Source organism: Gadus chalcogrammus, chromosome 22, assembly GCF_026213295.1.
Source record: "Gadus chalcogrammus isolate NIFS_2021 chromosome 22, NIFS_Gcha_1.0, whole genome shotgun sequence".
Classification (NCBI taxonomy): Eukaryota; Metazoa; Chordata; class Actinopteri; order Gadiformes; family Gadidae; genus Gadus; species Gadus chalcogrammus.
This window is the reverse complement of record NC_079433.1, coordinates 16,851,849-16,873,388: the sequence shown is the minus strand read 5'-3', so window position 1 is coordinate 16,873,388 and position 21,540 is coordinate 16,851,849. Positions and strand designations below refer to the sequence as shown.

The following is a 21,540-nucleotide window of genomic DNA, read 5'->3' as shown; positions in this document are numbered from 1 at the left end:
ATTAGATTATATCTTGCTGCAAAGTGCCATTGAGTATTTTAAGCAGCGCTCTACAAAATGAATGTATTATTATAGTAATATTGTCACTACCAGCCTATTCCTTTGAAACATCAGGACAAAAAGATGATGGATGTTCAGGAAATAGATTTGGTAAAACATCAGTGACTGCTGACACAGGAAAGTGCATTTAGAAAACATTTGAAGAACTATGTGCCTTGGATGGATTAAATATGATGCAGGCCTAGTAAAAACATCTCTAAAATGTCAAATACAATTATACGCTACAGAAAATGAACATTCTGACCGGTAAGATCGGTAAGACTGGTAAAGCATCCATGTTCCAGTCTGGTCCCTCTGTTCTCCAAACGGGGGACCCTGCTGTCCAGTTTCCTCCCATAGGCCCTATACTGCTGAACCAGTATCCTGCAAAAGATAATTCGGGGTGTATATGTTTTGTGAATGAAATGCTGTAACTTTTAGGCAAAGTAATAATTTCAATGGAAACATTATATTATCTTGGCTGTAAATAAATATAATAAAATAAAGATTAAAGCAATATCCTTTATCTAGGCCTATCTTATAAACTTGATCTTCTTGTCTTAATATTTGAAGTTAAATCATACACTGGGAATAAGTTTTAAATAAGCAGGCCATCATGCAAATAAATTGATCTACTTGATGTTTACGTCCTCAATTGGGAGAGACCTTTGTTATTAATTAAACCTTAACTTTTTCTAATTGTGTCAGTGGGTCACATTGACGACCCGCTGGGCGTCGGAGAGGAGGAGCCGAGGACAGGCTGGTCACATGGTGCATAGGGCTCTCCAGTCAGATCGACGCTGAGAGAGGATCCTGAATTGTATTGCATCCTGGTCCACCGCCAAGCAATTTCCGGTCTGTATGAGCAGTGCACGCCAGTGTGAACAGTCCCGAAGCGAGACGAATTAGAACAAGAATAACATCGAGAACGACGATGAGAATGAATATGGAGTTTTGACCTACATATGCCCAAATTATGCCCGAAACATGTAACGACAACAAATATTCATATACCGGAAGTCCCGCCCTCTCTATCCCCGGTAACGCGGATTTGGTCAATCCTGTCCCAGACGGTCCGAGAGGAAAACGCTGCGAACGAGGTTAGTCAGCGCCAGCAGGTCTTCTTCGGCGGTGGAGTCGCAGGGATACTTTTTCACCTTTGCAAGCAACTGATGCTATTATCGCTTGGAGTTTACTAACGTGTTATTAATGGGAACATTTGGATGCCGTTAAAGACGAAGTCTGAATAACTAATCTCGCAGTATTTCCATCGCTGCAGACGAACCGCCAGCCTCTCCTCTGTGAGGTGAGATGGTTCCTCAAAACACAGATCTACTGTACCGGGAACAGTGGCCTGCTCTCTGAGCTCATCTACCGGTGGATCGACGGGATCTATTCACAGTGATTTCATATTGTTCACGGTGTAGCGTCACCATCAGGAGATCCTGATCAGTAACCAGCAGAACCACTCGGAGGTCGAGGAAGCGACAGGATAACCAGGAGGAGATGGAGCCATGCAAAGCTGGTGAGAAATGGTTTCACCCGATACAGTCATCAATGGGTCGCAAAGGGCTGCATTCCTTTTATTTGTAATACATTACAACCCTTATACACCCAGATAGGCCTAACCGTACTGTTGATTTACATTACATTGTTAAGGTCACTCTCTTGGTTTGATATCTTGAATAAGGGGTTGTAATTCATGGAGATCAATGTGTTGTTGGTTTCATCGAACTGTGTGGGCAGCAGCAGCACTGGGAATGGGCCAGTATAACCAGAGCCTGCAGCTCCTCCTCACATGGTCCGCTCCTCCTGGCCATGTGCCCTGTGTTTACGCTCTGCCTGCGTCCTCTCTGATTGGTCCAGGGTGGTTGTGTCGTCGCATTGCATAAAGCCGTGGAAACACGTGAGACGTCACCGAGGACGTGATGACCCACTTAGTGCGTCCCGTACCGAGAGGAGCGCTCCGGGGGGGCTGTCAATCACCGAGTTATTAACATTATTAATTATTATTATTAACATCGCTACGGGATTTTCTGGAAACCACCTGGTCGATCTTAGAGCAATGGATCTCTCTCTCTCTCTCTCTCTCTCTCTCTCGCTCTCTCTCTCTCTCTCTCTCTCTCGCTCTCTCTCTCTCTCTCTCTCTCTCTCTCTCTCTCTCTCTCTCTCTCTCTCTCTCTCTCTCTCTCTCTCTCTCTCTCTCTCTCTCCTGTATCATCTAATCCTAATGGGAAATAGGATCATGCTCAAATGTTCTGTAGGCATATTTGATGTCAACATAATTGGATGACAATGATGATGATAAAGTTAATGGAATCCACACTTGAACTGTCCAATGCATTATTATCAACACTGTAGCGTCTTTCAGTAGAGGTCATTTCAAATTGTACTTTAATATGAATTGTATAACATTAAACCGAGACAGCTTTTGGATCAGATGATACATTTCTTTCTTTATGGGCCGACAAAAAGGTGGCTTTTAGAAAAAGGTCTTCCATTTGTTTCTGTGAGGAGCCTGTTGCCAGGCAGAATGTAGGGTCCATAAGTTAGTGTGTGCGTTGAAAAGGCTTCCTGTGTACCATCACACTGCTGACGCATGCATGATGTCAATGTGTTATCTAACTGAGAATGTGGTGAACATTGAACCAGGTCAGCGTGTGAGAAACAAATGAAATACCTGATGCTGGTCTCCATTCAGGCCCTTAACTCACAGCCATGGTCTCCAGTCAGGCCCTTAACTCACAGCCATGGTCTCCAGTCAGGCCCTTAACTCACAGCCATGGTCTCCAGTCAGGCTCTTAACTCACAGCCATGGTCTCCAGTCAGGCCCTTAACTCACAGCCATGGTCTCCAGTCAGGCCCTTAACTCACAGCCATGGTCTCCAGTCAGGCTCTTAACTCACAGCCATGGTCTCCAGTCAGGCTCTTAACTCACAGCCATGGTCTCCAGTCAGGCTCTTAACTCACAGCCATGGTCTCCAGTCAGGCTCTTAACTCACAGCCATGGTCTCCAGTCAGGCTCTTAACTCACAGCCATGGTCTCCAGTCAGGCTCTTAAATCACAGCCATGGTCTCCACTGAGTCAGGCTCATAACTCACAGCCATGGTCTCCAGTCAGGCTCATAACTCACAGCCATGGTCTCCAGTCAGGCTCATAACTCACAGCCATGGTCTCCAGTCAGGCTCATAACTCACAGCCATGGTCTCCAGTCAGGCTCATAACTCACAGCCATGGTCTCCAGTCAGGCTCATAACTCACAGCCATGGTGTGGTTTCCCGTCTCCCATAAGGGACGATGTGTGTAGGTGCTGATGTAAAGGTGTCCTAATGCCAGTATTAACCGGGTCAGCCAGGTTTACAGCCCTCCACGTGTTTTTGACTGAATGGCAACATTGTGCGGTGATTCTAAATAGTAGGTACCAAACCTTTCTTTGTATCTGGCTGTCTCTCATCACTGTGTCATTCTGCCCTTGTGCATCAGGGGGGGTGATCGCCTTCATCAGCTCGGCCTCCAGCCCAGAGTCCTGCCACAGCGACCCACCCGGCCGCCCGTCTCTGCCGGTGCCCCCCCGTGGCGCCCCTCCCCCTGCCGTCGGACCGCCCCCACCGGCCGCACCCCAGAAATCTGGCCGCGCTTCCAACATCATTCCCAAAGGAAGCATCACAAGTAAGACGAGAAAACTCACTCAGTCAGAATTTAGTGGCATCTAACGAAGACTTGGCAGAAATGGAACATATCATTCATTAGTATGATTTCAATAGTGTAAAATCCCCTGAAAACCAGAATCCTGTGTTGTCGTTACGTTGGTTTGAGCCTTTATAGCTACATGGGGAGCGGGTCTTCTCCCACGAGACCACCAAGATGCACCTTCATTGCTCTACTGTAGCCCAGACAAGCAGCTAAAGAGAGCGTATCTTTAGGGAGATGTTGTAGGAAGAATCGGGGTGTGCTATTGCCATGGCTACCACCTATTTTTGAATATCTGTACCATTGTTGAGTAGGAGCTCACTCTTTCGGATAAATTTGCTATCCAAAACAAAACTAGTGCACAGCGTCATTCAGTGCCAGTAAACACTGGATTGCAGCACTGACTGCTATCAAGATGAATGCTCAATGCATGTAAGAGATAGAAATAAGGATAGGTCGATGTGTCAATGTAGTTTATCGCTCCGGATGCAATAAGACGACTGTGTGGAAGAGATGGCTGTAACCTGGCCATGTCCTACAACACTTACAGGGTCCATGGGGACAATGACACCCCACTTTGAATGGTTAAACTTATTTATTAACCCCTTTATTTATATTGAAAAATAAACAATCGCTTTCAATGTAAAATATCCTTTACCTGTAGGCTTTGACCTCATGTGACCTATGAATTCATAAATCAATCAAAGAACCTCATCGACAATTGGCTACTGGATGGGGTCGTAGCCTTTCAGAATACAGGCCAGTACAGGACACCTGACACAACACAGGCCAGTACAGGACACCTGCCACAACACAGGCCAGTACAGGACACCTGCCACAACACAGGCCAGTACAGGACACCTGACACAATACAGGCCACTACAGGACACCTGCCACAACACAGGCCAGTACAGGACACCTGACACAATACAGGCCACTACAGGACACCTGCCACAACACAGGCCAGTACAGGACACCTGCAACAATACAAGCCAGTACAGGACACCTGCCACAACACAGGCCAGTACAGGACACCTGACACAACACAGGCCAGTACAGGACACCTGCCACAACACAGGCCAGTACAGGACACCTGCCACAACACAGGCCAGTACAGGACACACAGTACGGGGGGGGGGGGGGGGGGGGGGTTAAACACGGTGTAACGGGACGCTGTGGTCCTCCTCAGAGCTCAGCGGGCTGGTGCTGCTGTGTAAGGTGTGCGGCGACGTGGCCTCAGGGTTCCACTACGGGGTCCATGCCTGCGAGGGTTGCAAGGTGAGACTTAGAAAGGCCCTTCATGGTCTTCGACGCAGTTTAATGTCCACCCAAGCCCCTCCCCCTTTTCTACTCCCTCCCCCTGTCCTCCTCCCCCTCCCTCTGTTTCTCTCCCCCTGTCCCCCTCCCCCTGGTGGATCGAGGCTCACCCCTCCCTCTTCACCTGCAGGGCTTCTTCCGCCGCAGCATCCAGCAGAACATCCTCTACAAGAAGTGCCTGAAGGACGACGGCTGCCCCATCATGCGCATTAACCGCAACCGCTGCCAGCAGTGCCGCTTCAAGAAGTGTCTGCTGGTCGGGATGTCCCGGGACTGTGAGTACCCCCTAGAGCGGGGGTCTGTGTGCCCCCCAACAGCCGGGGTCTGTACCCCCCACAATCTTTCCAGTTTGGACCCTGATATTATCTTGGTTTGGGATCATTAGATCTTCTCTGATGACTAAGCCTCATATTCTCTCTCTCTCTCTCTCTCTCTCTCTCTGTCTCTCTCTCTCTCTGTCTCTCTCTCTGTCCCTCTGTCTCTCTCTCTGTGTCTCTCTCTCTCCCCCCCCCAGCTGTGCGTTTTGGTCGCATCCCGAAGCGTGAGAAGCAGCGCATGCTGCTGGAGATGCAGAGCGCCATGAACAACATGATGACCAACGGCGAACTCCACGCCAACCAGCAGCTCGCCATCGCGCCGGTGGCCCCCCCAGCCCCCCCCGCTGACCCCGTGGAGCCGGACCCGGTTCCGGCGGTCGCCATGGACACGGGCCCCAGCTCCGCCTCCGACAGCGGGGAGGAGGAGGTGATCGGCTCGGTGACGCGGGCCCACCGCGAGGACTTCATGTACAACCAGGAGCAGGGGCGCGGCCTCTCCTCCGGTGGGACCCCCCCCTCCCCCTTGGACCTCCAGGACGGCGGCGTGGGCGTCGCTGATGGCATCAAGGTGTCTTCCTATAGGACGCCGGGCACGGAGGAGCGGCAGGAGGCCTGGACCAACCTCCACAACAACCTGTCCACTGTCGCCGCCCAGGGCCCCCCGACCGCAGGCGGCTCTGGCCCTCAGGGGCCTGAGGCCCTCAGCCCGGGGGATCGCTGCCCCTACAGACTGCCTTACATCTCCCCCGGGGGCCAGTGCCCGGCCAACCACCACGGCTCCTTCAAGGGCCCCCCCCACCACGCCGTCGGCGGGGGCAACAGAATGCACCTGGTGAGAGCATTCTACCTCGTGTCCCCTTTTCTCCTTTTAGAGCCACCCTCTTAACTTTGAGGTTTTGTCCTTTGCCCTGTGCCCCTCCCCTCCCCCCGTCAGGTGTGTCCCATGAACCTGTCCCCCCACGTTGACCCCCACAAGTCGGGCCAGGGCGTGTGGGCCGAGTTCTCCCAGAGCTTCACCCCTGCGGTGCGGGAGGTGGTGGAGTTTGCCAAGAAGATCCCGGGCTTCAGGGACCTGTCGCAGCACGACCAGGTCAGCCTGCTGAAGGCTGGCACCTTCGAGGTACGTTCCCCCCACCCCCCGTCTGCTAACCCCCCCTTAGTGACCACAGCCCCCCCTCTCTCTCTCTCTCTCTCTCTGCTGGTGGAGCCTAGACCTCCACAGAAGGGGTCTGTGTTGAACCCCCGACTGACGGAGACAGTGCTGCTGCTGTGAATTTTGGCAGGTGTTAGTGGTGCGCTTTGCGTCGCTGTTCGACGTTAAGGATCGCACCGTGACCTTCCTGGGCGGCAGGAAGTACGGCGTGGAGGCGCTGCGGGCCATGGGCGCCGGAGATCTGCTCGCCTCGATGTTGGACTTCAGCCAGAAGCTCAGCAGCCTGGGCCTGAGCGAGGAGGAGATGAGCCTGTTCACGGCCGTGGTTCTGGTGTCCGCAGGTGTTGATCTGTTCAGTTGATTCTTTTTCTTATTTCTATCATATTTCTATTATGATTTGACATTAGAAGAGTGTTTGCATGATAAGACTCAGTGTTGGGGCTGTGAACAAAAACATCAGTCAGCAAGCACTTCCAAAGGACAGTAATTGACCCCCCCTCTCTGTCTCTGTCTGTCTGTCTGTGTCTCTCTCTGTCTGTCTGTCTTTCTCCTTCCCACTCACTCACTCTCTAAATCCCTCTCTTTCCTTTCTAACTCCCTCCCTCCCTCTCTCTTCTCTTACTCCCTCTCTTCTCTAACTCTCTCCCTCTGTCACTCTCTCTCTCTCTTCTCTAACTCTCTCCCTCCCTCTCTCTTCTCTTACTCCCTCTCTTCTCTAACTCTCTCCCTCTGTCACTCTCTCTCTCTCTTCTCTAACTCTCTCCCTCTGTCACTCCCTCTTTCTCTTCTGTCCCTTTCTCTCCCTCTCTCCCTCCCTCTCTCTTCTGTAACTCTCTCTTCTCTACTCTCCCTCTCTCCCTCCCTCTCTTCTGTAACTCTCTCGTCTCTAACTCTCCCTCTCTCCCTCCCTCTCTCTCTTCTCTCCTGTCTCTCTCCCGGTGTGCAGACCGCTCGGGCATCGAGAACGTGAACTCGGTGGAGGCTCTGCAGGAGACTCTGATCCGGGCGCTGCGCAGCCTGATCTCCAAGAACCACCCGCCCAGCGACACGGCCGTGTTCACCAAGCTGCTGCTCAAGCTGCCCGACCTGCACACCCTCAACAACATGCACTCGGAGCAGCTGCTGGCCTTCAAGGTCCACTCCTGAACCACCCCCGGGTGCGGAGCCGCCCGGCGTGGTGGTAGGACACCGCCACACCCATCAGCAGCTCGCAGGAACCTGCAATCACACCTCCGTTTCATTGGACCTCTGACCTCCTTTGACGCCGCCACTAGCGCAGCTATCTAGCGCCATGTCCCCCAGAGGTCTGGAGGACAGGGAGCTGGACTGAAGAGGCCCCCAAGTATGACCTGGGGCCCGGGCTGCTGCAGACCGTGAAACGTCATTATACTGTAGGGCTGAAAGGCCTTTGTTGTGGGGACACAGACCAACGAAGGCACTGACTCCATGTTATATATGTTATATATATTTAGTTTCTCCTTGTGTTAGGTGTGCGAGTGTATAGCAAATGAAAAAAAATATTTTTGCAGATGTTAGGAGCGTCTGCTTTGTATAGTGTAGACTTGGTTGGCATTAATAGTGCAATATGTCACTGCTTCTGGCTGTTTCCTCCTGCTCCAGGAGTTGCCGGTGGCCTGGAGGCAGAAGTAAGACAGAAGAGACAATAAAGGAGATGAAATGATTGGAATGAACTGAGCAGCCACCAGATTGGCTGAAATAATAAAACGACCAAGAATGTCTTTGTTAGACAACGGCTCAGTGCGTCTGAATATAATTGGAGTACGAAAAAGAGTGGAACCTAATATGATCTTTGTTTTATAGGTAATTCTTTGATTCGATTTCTGTTTTTAATAGAATAACTTATCTCTCTGTTCCTCGCTCCACAACCTCATTCAGGAATTGTGGCAAAAACAATGACATTCCACAGAAAACCACCTTATCATTAGAACACTTATACCTTTTGTGGTTGGGCAAAGATCTTCCCTCTAGTTTTTATTTCTTTGTTGTTTTCCTAACAATGTAGAACCAGGTCTCTGGACCTGGATTTATCAGGGTTTAAGGAGGAAAAAACTTTTAAATCTTCCGCACCTCCGCATTTTGAAACAAACGTTGCATGTAATTCCCTGTTAGCTCGGTGCTGCTCACCTGTTAGCTCGGTGCTGCTCACCTGTTAGCTCGGTGCTGCTCACCTGGTAGCTCGGTGCTGCTCACCTGGTAGCTCGGTGCTGCTCACCTGTTAGCTCGGTGCTGCTCACCTGTTAGCTCGGTGCTGCTCACCTGTTAACTGGCCCCCTGGTGGGCCCTCTGGTGCCCCCCTAGCCCTCTGGGGGGCCCCAAACTTACTCGACAGCGTGTGAGTGTGCACGAGGATGAGGAGATGGTCTTTTGTGGAGGACTAACCTGCGGAGGGCTAAGGGCTGCTGTCGGACATTACAGTTCAGCTGAAGCTGTTTTGGTATTTTTGAAATTGTCAGTTTGTTTGTTTGGCCTTTTGAATGCTGATACTTATAGCTTATGTCTTTGTGATGTGTAGGTGTAATTACAATTTACTGTGAAAGGAATGCAGTAATTCTATAAATAGATATTATATATTATATATACATAGTGCATAAATATACAGATGAATATATCTATATAAATACATTTTATAAGTGCAAAAGGGTAGTATTTATTTCTGGTTAAGTTTGTGTTGAGCGTCTTTGGTTCATCCTCTCTATGTAGAACGCTCTTCTTCTGCCTGGCTCTTATGGGAAGACCCATTTACTTCAGAAAATACAATGAAGTTGTTAACGACTTATTAGAGTCTAGAGATTAAAATCTCTGTGCATCACTAAATTAATGATATGGATAGGAAATAGCAAATAAATCTTGCTTACATAGCCCCCCATAGCTCAGAGATCCCCCCCCCCCCGTGTTTGTCAGTGAGTGTGTGTGTGTGATGTGTGTTAGGTAGGTACCAACTATGTAGAAACAACCAGCTCCCTCCAGAACAATTCATGTAACTAAGGCGTTACTCCTTACGAATTTAAGTGTTATAACACAGAAAACGAAATAGATCTAGTCTCCTACACGCTGTTTTAAAAACGCGGTTTGTCAAGGTCGTAATATAATTATATATACTGGGAGGGACCCCCAAATATAGGCTCATTATCAAAGAACTGCCAGCACTAGGACCCAGCGGAAACCGTGACGCTGCAGCTCCAGCCTGTCCCTCCCATCTCCTCTCCCCCCTCTCCTCGCCACCCTCCCTTCTGTCCTCCTCACCCCCTCTTCCTTATTTTTTATTACAGGCACAAATATTTATTCATATTGAGATCACGTTGGAATATCCCAATAACTGCCAAACGTTTCAGCAGTTGTGCCGTTAGGCTAGTTAGCTAGCAGGCCTGAGTCAGAGTCCGTGCTATCGCGAGAATATGACCTGGGCGTTGACCTCGTTGTTGTTCGAACCTGATTGGCTGTTTGGCGGGGCTCAGTTGAATATGAGGTCTCGTCCAGGCGATGAACTTGGGGTAATAAAAGCTTGTGTGGTGTCAGTGTTGGCGATGTACATATTTGGGTCCACGCTACATCACTCTGTAAATGTCTTCGTGTGAGCTCTCTCTTTCCTGTTGTCAAGGGGACATGCACTGCTAAACTATTTAAAATGTAAACATAAATCAATCATGAGGGATATCAAGTTGAAAGTGTTTTTTGGAGATCATTCGTTGTGTCTGTAACTGAGCAGGAACAGCCGTGCCCCCTACAGGTGAGGAAGGGGCTGAATGGAAAGAGGATTAAAGAATGAAGTAATGATGTACAAGAAGCCATGGCATATCGCCATTATGCCATGGTGAATTGTTTTGTTGCTGAGAGGAAGGAAACATGATTGAATTCAAATTAAAGCATGCTAAAAAAAAATACATACTTTGATATGGCTCTGGTTTTCCCTCAGCATTGTTCTATATAGCCTGTTTGTGTCAACTGCTTTCGTATCATATCGTATTGGTTACCGTAGTCCCAACTTCTCAAACCTTGACATCTAGCTGAGACTGAGAGAGAGGCAGAGCCAGAGGTCAGGGGTGGAGAGAGCTCTGGCTCGGTCAGAAAGGGATTTGATGGTTTACAATTATTTGAGATGCAGAGCATATGCTCAGAATTACATGTAAATGTTTTAGAAGTGCATACAATCTTACACAGGGTGATTGTTGGTTAAAAAATTATTGGCCTATTACTTGCTACCAGTCAGATATAAGTATAGAGTAGTACAAGAGACAAGTCAATGTTTCTTTATATAATAATCTCTCATTTCAGATCAGAAATGGTTAGTAATCCATTCCTGAACATCATGGCAAGAAAAAACCCTTGTTTATGGATAATGTTTCTATGATGTTCACTATGGTGCGGTCAGAGTTAAGACAGAGAGGGAGAGAGACCATTAGGGGGGAGAGATCATAAGGGGGGGAGAGAGAGCTAAGGGAGAGAGCTAAGGGAGAGAGTGTGAGGGAAAGAGCTTGAGGGAGAGAGTGTGTGAGTGAGAGAGTGGGAGGGAAAGTGAGCATCCTTCTAATAATGAAGTCTTCAGGTGCCTCAAAGTTTCCACAAGGTGGCGCAAATTGCTCCATATAAACATATATCCTTTAAAAAAGGGCACAACATTGCTAGATATAGATTTAGAAAGCCAACAGACACACATACTGTGGTTAAATAGACAATGCGCACACACAGAGACCCGTAGAGTAGCTTACTTAAGTACAGGGGTACAAGCTTAATATTCCCTAACTGGTGAACCTTGACCTTATTCGAGGGAGCTTCTTAAGAGCAGGCCAATGTGAAGCCTACTCAAAAGGTATACAGAAACATCACCACAATCTGAAAATTTAGACTTAGGCCCCGTTCACACGAAGCCAAAACGGGCGAAACCGTTACGGTTTCGATCTATCCGGTTTCGAAGTATCTCCGTAAAGACGAAGCCAACCGAAACCGGGTAGATCTGTAGAAACGCTGTAGTACACATTCCAGGCCCATAAGGGGCGCTGCTTCTGGTCCAGAAGAAATGAAATAAGAAGAAGAGGCGAGCATGCGCATAAAGGCTTCGCTTATGCGCATGCTCGCATGTGATTTCTGAGACTCCGCGGGCTTAAAGGCACCCAGTGCAACTTTCGAGGCTTAAAAATAAACATTCAATTTCTAGTCTTTTTTACACGTAGTAAGTTTCAATAACTCCATACCATTACATACCGACATTTAAGCAGCAAAGATGAGACGTCGGTTGTGTGGTGAGAACTGATACAAAATCGATAACAACAATGCCGCCATTTTCTTTATCTTTTGTAACCTACAATAAATAAAGCAGGCTTCCAGTCAATGGAAAAATGGCTTCTCCCCACCGGCGATTGTTGTTTACGATTTTCTATCAGTTCTCAACACACAACGACGTCTCATCTTTGCTCCTTGAATGTCGATATGTAATGGTATGGAGTTATTGAAACTTACTACGTGTAAAAAAGACTAGAAATTGAATGTTTATTTTTCATTGAATGTTTACATAAAGTTGCACTGGGTGCCTTTAAGAGCCATTGGCTAGGAGGTCGAGGGCTGGGGCGATGACGTCATGGTTTGCGGTTTCAGTCGGTTTCAGGCGTACACACGAATCCAAAACGAAACCGGGTAGATTTGAATCAGAAGTTTGCGGTTTCGGTCAGCGGATTCGCCGGCTTCGTTTGGACGGAAGGCCGAACCGTACAAGACCTTTGCGGTTTCGCCATGAAATCGGCTTCGTGTGAACGGGGCCTTATATAGCCAAGAGAAACTACAGAGGAGACAAACATCATCACCACGTCCTTAAAACAATCTTTATTCTCTCAAGGGCCAATTCACAGGAAGTGAAAACATCATTAACCGTGAGCATCAAATGGTCTTTAAGTGCAACTGCTCCGTACCCCCCGGGCTTCCCCACACACACACCTTTATAATACTCCCTTTCTCTCCATGAACAATCAGCTCATCCACAACAAACGTTCAAAATGTCTTAGTTTTTTTGATATTGTGTGTTTGACGCTCATTTGACCTTAGATTGTTAGCTTGTTTCCTTTTCTTGGTTTCCTGATGCTGGTAATGAGATGACGGTTGGCTTTACGTTCTTGTTTCATTATCTTCCTTTAACACTTATCTGACTGTCAGACTGAAGTCCAAGTGCGGTCTCTCAGGTAGTTGTGTATTGTAGAAGTGAATGTCCAACAAAGTCTTATCCTTGTTTACATTATGCTTTGCACAGCAACTCGGATGCTATGCAAAACATAAAACAATGTCCATGTTATGCTCCAACGACACCTGTACAAAACAATGCTGTCCGAAAATATACATCCTTTTCCTTTGTACTTGTAAAATAGCATTTTATTTTCTTCTTTATTCATTTATTTTAGTTTCTTGTCCTACTATGTAACCTTTTGTTATTGTTTTGTAACGGAGTAAACATGAAAGGAGAGATGGCCTAGCTGGGGTTTCCTAGAGTCCACTATGTCCAGAGCAAAGAAGGTTCCAAACTACGTGATCCCCTATTGGATCAGCTCTGGCTGCGCTCCCCCAGCCTCAACAGCCCCACTCTGGGCCGGTTGGCTCCAGTGTGCCCTGCCTGCACTCCTCTCTCCGTCTCTCTCCTCTCTCTCTCTCTCTTTCTGTCTCTCCAATGATTGTCTGTGCATTTCTGACTTTTTGCGTATTTTAGTTTGGTGAGGTGTTTTGTGGATGTGTGAGAGGTATCTAAAAACACTGAAACTTAGTCTATTGCTAGGTGAAGAGTAATCGAGGACAAAGATAGAACGCAAAAGGTTTGCTTTTGAGGAGTAGAGTGTGGCGAGGGCCAGCGTCATTTACAAAGCGTTAGAAACCTCCTCCCCCCATGGCAAACAACCATGACAGAGAGGCTATTGCAAAAGCAAAATATACAAATTATAATGACTAAATTATCCAGCTTTTTTTTTTGTCCAACAATTCCATGCTTGTGGAGCCTATACCCAGGGCCCCCCCCCCGCTCGGAAGACCTGTCCAGGGCGCAAGTGGATGTCGAGTCGCCTAGGGCGCCGAAACGGCCAGCGCCGGCTCTGCCTGTACCTGCCGGGAGAGGGGCCGGTTCTCTCTGAAGCCCACCTGCCGGCCCCTCGGTGAGGAGGAGCCCTTCACCAGCAGCCAGGCACACCTTGCACCCCTGTTTCTTGGCATTACGTCAGGGTCCTTAGGGGGACACAGGGCCCTAGAAACTCAATGATTCAAAATGGTTTCCTCACGTCCACAGACTAAACCTCATAGTGTTACCGTTCATAAACAAGCGCCCTACTGTGGGAGGGTGGAACTAATCCCAATGTTCAGTGGGTATATATATCTATAAATATCTATATATATATATATATATATATATAGACATATATACACACACACACTGAACCTTTTGCATAGCATCTTTTTATCTCATTCATTTCTATTAATTTTTGTATGTATGGTATTAAGAGGTAACTTGTCCAGCTGAAAAAGACAACGTTTACTGTGGAGTTGTTTTGTTAAAAGATGAGTTGTTTGAGCCGTGCATGGGAGCTGGGGTCAGTGGAGCCAGCCGCCATGCAGCCGTCGCTGAACCCTCCAACACACTCCTTGACCCCTCCGACTCACTTGGTTGTGTATTTTGGCACAGTGTGCGTGGCATGGCTACTCCAGGTTGTGATTTCCTGATGTCTGTAAGTCTTGTGGGCTTTGGTCGGAGAACTCTCAAAGAGGAGCGGGTGGCTCCGCAGGGCTGTGCGACTCGGGGTCCAGAATGCCCCCTCCCTCATACAGAGACTGCATGGCTAACCACTACCCGAGAACTAATCCACTTCACTGAGAAGGCAAAGTCTGTTGAGGGAGAGAGAGACTGTGTCTCTCATCCAGCAGCCAGTTTATCTGCCGATAGTCCAAATCATAAGTCATCCACAAAAACAGACGCAAAGATATTGTAAAAAAAAAAAAAGAAGAAGCCATACCAGCCGTTAAGGTGAACACCGACAACAGAAATACAAATAAAAAAAATGATATTATATATTCAGTACCCGCATCGTAAAGGAATGGTTCCGTCCAGTACTCGGCTGAGCGCTACTCCTACGCTACGGAATGAAACGACGGTCAGTAGTGCTAGGAACGTCCCCGGCCTCCCAGGGCCTCCGGACCCCCGCCGCCTTCATCCCCTGCTGACTGCGCCCGTGCACCGCAGCACTGAGTCACGTACACACACACACACACACACACACACACACACACACACACACACACACACACACACACACACACACACACACACACACACACACACACACACACACACACACACACACACACACACACACACACACCACCACCACCACTCCCACTCACGGAGCCCTTTTCACACATGCACTGCGGCCCTGAACTATCCAGGCCTTACCCGGTGGAGCTGTGAGGACTGACCGTTTGACTGGCCGTTAAACTGACTTTCCCTGCCTGCTTCGTGTTCCAATGTCCTTGTTACGTCCCATTGAGCCCACATGTGACCGGAGCACTGTGAGGATTCCCAGGACTGGACCCGGTCTCACCTCTCCGGTACAGGGGGGATTCCCAGGACTAGACCCGGTCTCACCTCTCCGGTACAGGAGGGATTCCCAGGACTAGACCCGGTCTCACCTCTCCGGTACAGGGGGGATTCCCAGGACTAGACCCGGTCTCACCTCTCCGGTACAGGGGGGATTCCCAGGACTAGACCCGGTCTCACCTCTCCGGTACAGGGGGGATTTCCAGGACTTGACCCGGTCTCACCTCTCCGGTACAGTAGGTGGCGCTAAATCCAAAGAAGAAGAAGAATTCACAGCAAGCGTCGATGACCTTGCTACCACGCTACCGGCGCCAAACCAAGTCATAATACATGTAGTCTGGATATCGAAGCAAAAACATCGACGTCATCATCACCGATTAGTCGGCGATCCGGTCCGCCATCTTGGATGTGCTGTGGACCAATCCCTGCGGTTTGCGTGGTGTACTTTTTGTGTCAGGTCCTGCCTCCTGCACGCCCACCCAGGCCCGCCCCTCGCCTGAACCCCACACAGCACTCCCAGTGGGAGAACGCCGCCGACTGGACGACCTCCTGCTGTGTGCTACACGGCTGGAAGGCTCTGGACAAGCTCCGGAGTTCAGCTCTGAAAGCTACCACTCATTCTCTAACACACACACACACACACGCAGTCTTTACAACAGACACACACAGCAGCAGCAGCAGCAGCAGGAGGAGGAGGAAGAGGAGGAGCCGGTTCACGGTGTGAGCGGTGTTCCGGCAGTGTTCAGGGCTGTGGTCCGGGCGGTGGACCCAGAAGACGTCTACGGTGGTGGTGGCGGTCTGAAGGCTCAGTCCTCGAACACCTCCAGGAAGAGCGGGGGGAAGAGCTCGTTGGGGCACTCCACCTTCATGTGCAGGAAGCGGCTGGCGTGGCACGCCCCGATCATGCGCAGGTCCGTCACCTTCATCAACAGCTTGGGCCAGAAGTGGGCCAGCTTGTGCTTGCGGTAGTTGATGTAATGTTCAAAGGCCAGCAGGAACACCTCCTGGCAACGCTCGATGCGCTCCACGCTGCTCAGCCCCGGCCGGTCTGGGGGGAGGGGCACGCACACACACACACACACACACACAGGCACGCACGCACAGAGATTATTGTAGTGAACTATGATGAAAAGGACGATTTGTAACACACACACATATTTAATATGCATGTGCACACATACACATGTTTGGTCTCAGTAACACATAACTAGTATTAATTATGTGAGCCCCCCCCATTTTAGGGGGGGCTCACACACACACACACACACACACACACACACACACACACACACACACACACACACACACACACACACACACACACACACACACACACACACACACACACACACACACAAACTCCCTCCACAACACGGGGTCAGGCTGGTGAGCTGAGCCCCTCCAGCACCATCACAAGCCAGCGGATTTACAACGACGCCCCCATCGACCCTGAACGGATAAATACGCCAATATACACAATCTGTGCCTGAGAGGACCTTCCAATACAGGGGGGGGGGGGGGGGGAGTATTGATCACCACAGCTGTTGGGGTCAATGCAACCCTCCTATCTTTGAGGTACTGCTCCTTCTGGGGTTTTAATAAACCCTCATAATCCCAAATAAACCATTGGTTTAGAAGTGCAGGAACAATGACAATGGGACACAGGTCAACAGGTCTCAGAGAGACCGGTCTACAGGTCCCAGGGAGACCGGTATACACGGCCCAGGGAGACCGGTATACACGGCTCAGGGAGGCGGGTTTACGGGCCCAGGGAGGCTGGTTTACGGGCCCAGGGAGGCGGGTCTATGCGGCCCAGGGAGGCGGGTCTATGCGGCCCAGGGAGGCGGGTCTATGCAGCCCAGGGAGGCGGGTCTATGCGGCCCAGGGAGGCGGGTCTACGGGCCCAGGAAGGCGGGTCTACACGGCCCAGGGAGGCGGGTTTACGGGCCCAGGGAGGCGGGTCTATGCGGCCCAGGGAGGCGGGTCTATAGGCCCAGGAAGGCTTGTCCTAGGGCAGGGCTATTCGACGTCCTTATCAAGTGGGCCGAAAAGGAAAACCACTGGGGGTTCATGGGCCACACAGAGTAAAACTACGTGAATGAATAGCTACAAATAAATCATACTTAAAGTAGTGTTAACTTAATATATATAGTACTACTACATGGAATAAACTTGTCAGACGCATTCCTTCCTTCTTCACTTTTAATCGTATCATTATAAAAGATTATGTTCTCACATATTTTGCACACGTATTTAGAATTAAACAATGTAGTTTGAATCATCACAAAACAGAACTACTGTACATATGAGACATTTTGAGCCAGTGAGTCAGTGAGAAAGATTGCACTGCCTTGTTTGCCTCATCCTGAGACACTCATGCAGCTTCTCATAGGTCATGGAGCAACGTGCCCTTGTTCTGATGGCATTCATATGAGGAAAGCTAGACTCAAACGTATCGGTTGAGCCAAACATTGTCAGAATAAGAGATGCCAGTTCCTGATTGTGGGGTACTGATACTGGCTAGTATCACCGGCTACACACAGAAACCTGATTTGCATTCAACTATGTTTCTCCTTTATTTAATTTATTTTTTGCGTGGAACCTCTTGCGGGGCAGAAAAAAATTAAGAGGGGCCGCATTTGGCCCACGGGCCGCTAGTTGAATAGGCCTGTCCTAGGGGCCCAGGGAGGCGGGTCTATGCAGCCCAGGGAGGCGGAACTACACAGTGCCAGAAGGGGAAACCCCCCCCCATACACAATGGCCCCAGAGCCCGCCTAGAACCAGACTTCCTTAGGACAGCCTGTCGGTTCACAGAGGGAAATAACAGCGCTATTTTGCTGCTACATATGACTTGCAAGAGGAAACAACTTAAGAGCAATGAATCAAAGACCTATATGCCAATGGCCTTCATGTGAACACCAATATACATTACAAGGCATTCATGTCAAAGTTGGTGATGACACACAAAGACAATGAACATGCACTTTAACCAAACTTTGATTGAACAATTGAACAATTATCCTCCTCAACTCTGTGTGTGCGTCTGTCCGTGTGTCCGTATGTATTTGTCAGATATTTGTAAAGCGTAAGACTGGAGAGTCAAGGACCTTCGAAACAACCTTGACCTTGAGTGTGAGATAGGGGCTGAAATCAATGAAGTTAATATCAGTGATGTTAAAGGGAGGTAGAGCCGGACAGGGGACTAAAACAACAGCATAGGGGGGGTCGGGGGGGGGGCCTACCGGAGGACAGCAGCACCACGGCCTGCAGCAGGGCCACCTCCGAGTCGTCCAGGTTGAAGGAAGACAGCGACACGCCCAGGTCGAAGATGGCGTCCGACACCACGCCCAGCCCGCCGTTCTTCAGCTGGCCCCGCGTCACCGCCATCTCCCCGTTCAGCGTCAGCGTCTCGCTCTCGGGGTCGTAGCGCACCGCGGCGCGCAGCGACATGATCTCCATGCAGCAGCCCTTCAGCAGGATGATCTGGTCCTCGCAGGGCAGCTGGGGAGGGGGGCACAACGCTTAGCGTCAGCTAGCATGAGGAGGTTAGCACGCTTAGCGTCAGCTAGCATGAGGAGGTTAGCACAATGCTTAACGTCAGCTAGCATGAGGAGGTAAGCACGCTTAGCGTCAGCTAGCATGAGGAGGTTAGCACAATGCCTAGCATCAGCTAGCAAGAGGAGATTAGCACAACGCTTAGCGTCAGCTAGCATGAGGAGGTTAGCACAATGCTTAGCATCAGCTAGCATGAGGAGGTAAGCACAACGCTTAGCATCCGCTAGCATGAGTAGGTTAGCAAAACACTTAGCCTTTGAAAGCATAAGGGGGTTAGCACCGTGCTTAGCCTCAGCTAGCCTGAGGAGGTTATGAACATGCATGCAGCTGTATGATTAAAACATCATAATGCAAAAGTACAAACTCTGATATTTAATCCATCTCCCCCCCCTCAATTATTGTGTCATTGGAACCACGGAGAAACGGTCCAATCCACCCATGGTTCAGGCGGTAGCAAACGGCACCCAGGCTTACCTCACAGAACATGGGCAGTTTTTTGGCAAAGTCCACCACGCGGGTGATGGCCGGGGTGATGATCTTTGTAAACTGACTGAAGGCCTCTATGTCCACCTTGCTTCCCTCGGGGGCGCTGACCATGGGCACTGGGCCGATGTCTTCAGGCTGGATTGGGGGGGGGGGACACACAGACTACAGCATGAAAACACTCCCCAAATCAGAGGCCATAAGAAACATCATCAGGAAGAAGAGACACATACACACACCCACACACACTTCATACACAGCAAATAGAGATTAGTTAGCAAGGCTCAACCTGGGTAATCCACTGAAGTGTAGTGGTCACTAAATAAATGTGATCAAGAGTGTTGAGTGTAGGTGAACGGGTGAATGTTCTCAGGAATGATCAGCCTCTTACCTTATCTTCCTTCACCCCCACTCCACTCTGGTCAGAGGTATAGAATAAAGGCCATGTTATTTCATTTAGGAGCATTGCTTCCTGGCCTTCCTGTTGGATAATCAACAGGGATTGTGCCGTTTGTGGAGGAGGGGCTCACCAGGAACTTGCGCTTCTGCTTCCAGTGGTTCCCCTGGGCGTTGGTGGCCACGTGGGCCTCCATCACCATGCGGATCAGCTCCCACTCCTCCTGGGTGGGCTCCGGCCGCTCCCCTGCCGGCTTCAGGACCCCCTCCTTACGCCTTCGCTGGCGGTTCTCCTCGATCAGCTTCCTCTTGGCCAGACGCTTGCTGTCGTCCAGCACCACTGGAGAGGGGGAGAGGGAGAGGGAGGAGAGAGAGAAGGAGGAGGAGAGGGAGGGGGAGGGGGAGAAGGAGAGGGAGGGGGAGGAGGAGGAGGAGAGGGAGGAGGAGAGGGAGAAGGAGGAGAAAGAAAAGGAGGAGGGGGGGAGGAGGAGGAGTAGGATGAGGAGGGGAAGAGGTGGGGGTGGAGGGGGAGGGGGAGGAAGATGAAGAGGATGAGGAAGAGGAGGGGGAGGGGAAAGAGGAGGAGGGGGTGAAGGAGGTGAAGGAGGAGGAGGAGGAGAGGGAGAGGAGGAGGAGAGGGAGAAGGAGGAGAAAGAAAAGGAGGAGAGGGAGGGGGAGGAGGTGGAGGAGGAAGAAGAGGAGGAGGGGGAGGGGGGAGGGGAGGAGGAGAACACAGGGAGTGATATTTGATTAAGTGATAAATCTCAAGTTCAACCAGGATGTGTTGCAGGACGTTTTGCAGGTCGACCAGGAAAATAAAAACTTACGATCTGTTGCCATGCCGACCACGATGCACTTCTTGAAGCGACATTCCTGGCACACGTTGCGCGTGACCTTGTCGATGACACACTTGGCCTCAAACTTACAGGCGTACGAGGGGCTCAGGTTCTTCTGGATGGTCCGCCGGAAGAACCCCTGCAAAGGGTCACACGGGTGCAGAGAGGCGATCAAAGACCACTCTCCTGCAGTAAGGCTGGGTGCTCAGGACACTAAACACAGGGGCACTCCTTTAGCCTGGAAGGGAGCCTGTTACCTTGCAGCCCTCACAGGTGATGCAGCGGTAGTGGTAGCCGGTGGCTTTGTCCCCGCACACGACGCACAGCTCGTCTTTGTCGAGGTAACTCGGGACGTACCCTGGGGACACAAAGAAGAACAAGCATCAACTACGAGTGTAAATTAAATTATTTCAATTGAAACGGGTAAAACACAGACACATGTGTAAAGAACTCACTACTTGTGGAACAGGCTATTTATCTGCGTCATTGCAACTCAAATCTGCACAAAAGGCCTTGACAAAATATTTCTATCTGTGGTGATAGTTTACGGTTAGGGTTTTGTTACGGCGGCTGGGATCGATTATTAGTTCATGTTTCTCCACAATGGGGCCTCAATAAGTGACATGTGTGTCTTTAAAGGTCAATAAGGGTTCAACATTTTCTGGCAGATTAAATAGTTCAATATAAATCAATCAAGTCAGAAGCTAGCTTGCAAGCAAATCAATTATGGGAGCAAGGCATACTAAGCTAATTAATCCACGTTTTGTAGATTTTTGTCTGTCCTCTGGTTGAATAGAAATCCAACTCTTAAATTGCTTAGTTTCTTCACTTTTGAGTCCCTTTTGCAAAACGGGTTTGTATATTTTGTCTTAGTCAAAAAGTGAATAGCAAGTAGCTTTGCTTTATCTGAAGTATTAATCGTAAATAGTGGTGTGCGTTTAATTCTATTATTGCAACACTTTGTCAAATTTCTCAGTTTCTGCAACTGAAAATGAAAGTAGAAGATGAACAAAAAAGTAAATCTAATCCCAAACCAGGGGAAGTAGGGGGTTGACTCCAGCATGAAAGAAGTGGGAATCATCTTGAATAAATGCAGCTCTACTCCTGGTTTCTGGCGAGCCCACTGCTGTCGGGCCTATTGAGGCAGACCCCCAGCTCCTTACTGGCGAGCCCACTGG

General features: G+C 49.6%; 2 protein-coding genes across 3 annotated transcripts in view; one reads left to right on the top strand and one right to left on the bottom strand.

Annotated features, from left to right (window-relative positions):
* Positions 1 to 899: 899 nt before the first annotated feature.
* Positions 900 to 9,390, top strand: nr1d2b (nuclear receptor subfamily 1, group D, member 2b). The gene is made up of 8 exons (XM_056583093.1): positions 900 to 1,564; positions 3,524 to 3,709; positions 4,920 to 5,008; positions 5,178 to 5,322; positions 5,562 to 6,196; positions 6,299 to 6,484; positions 6,648 to 6,858; positions 7,464 to 9,390. The coding sequence occupies exons 1-8, from the start codon at positions 1,546 to 1,548 to the stop codon at positions 7,661 to 7,663; spliced, it is 1,671 nt and encodes a 556-aa protein (XP_056439068.1). The 5' UTR covers positions 900 to 1,545; the 3' UTR covers positions 7,664 to 9,390.
* Positions 9,391 to 11,121: 1,731 nt separating this feature from the next.
* The window catches only part of LOC130375930 (thyroid hormone receptor beta), a 57,516-nt gene continuing 47,097 nt past the window's right edge, over positions 11,122 to 21,540 (bottom strand). The window contains exons 5-11 of one of the 2 annotated variants that reach the window (XM_056583094.1): positions 20,620 to 20,720; positions 20,354 to 20,501; positions 19,661 to 19,866; positions 19,522 to 19,548; positions 19,122 to 19,268; positions 18,335 to 18,593; positions 11,122 to 16,140 (exon numbers count right to left, since the gene is read on the bottom strand). In XM_056583094.1, the coding sequence (XP_056439069.1) occupies positions 15,899 to 16,140; positions 18,335 to 18,593; positions 19,122 to 19,268; positions 19,522 to 19,548; positions 19,661 to 19,866; positions 20,354 to 20,501; positions 20,620 to 20,720 (1,130 nt within the window). In that variant the 3' untranslated portion in view covers positions 11,122 to 15,898. The remainder of the gene's footprint in view (positions 16,141 to 18,334; positions 18,594 to 19,121; positions 19,269 to 19,521; positions 19,549 to 19,660; positions 19,867 to 20,353; positions 20,502 to 20,619; positions 20,721 to 21,540) is intronic. The other variant, XM_056583095.1, reaches the window with a different exon arrangement.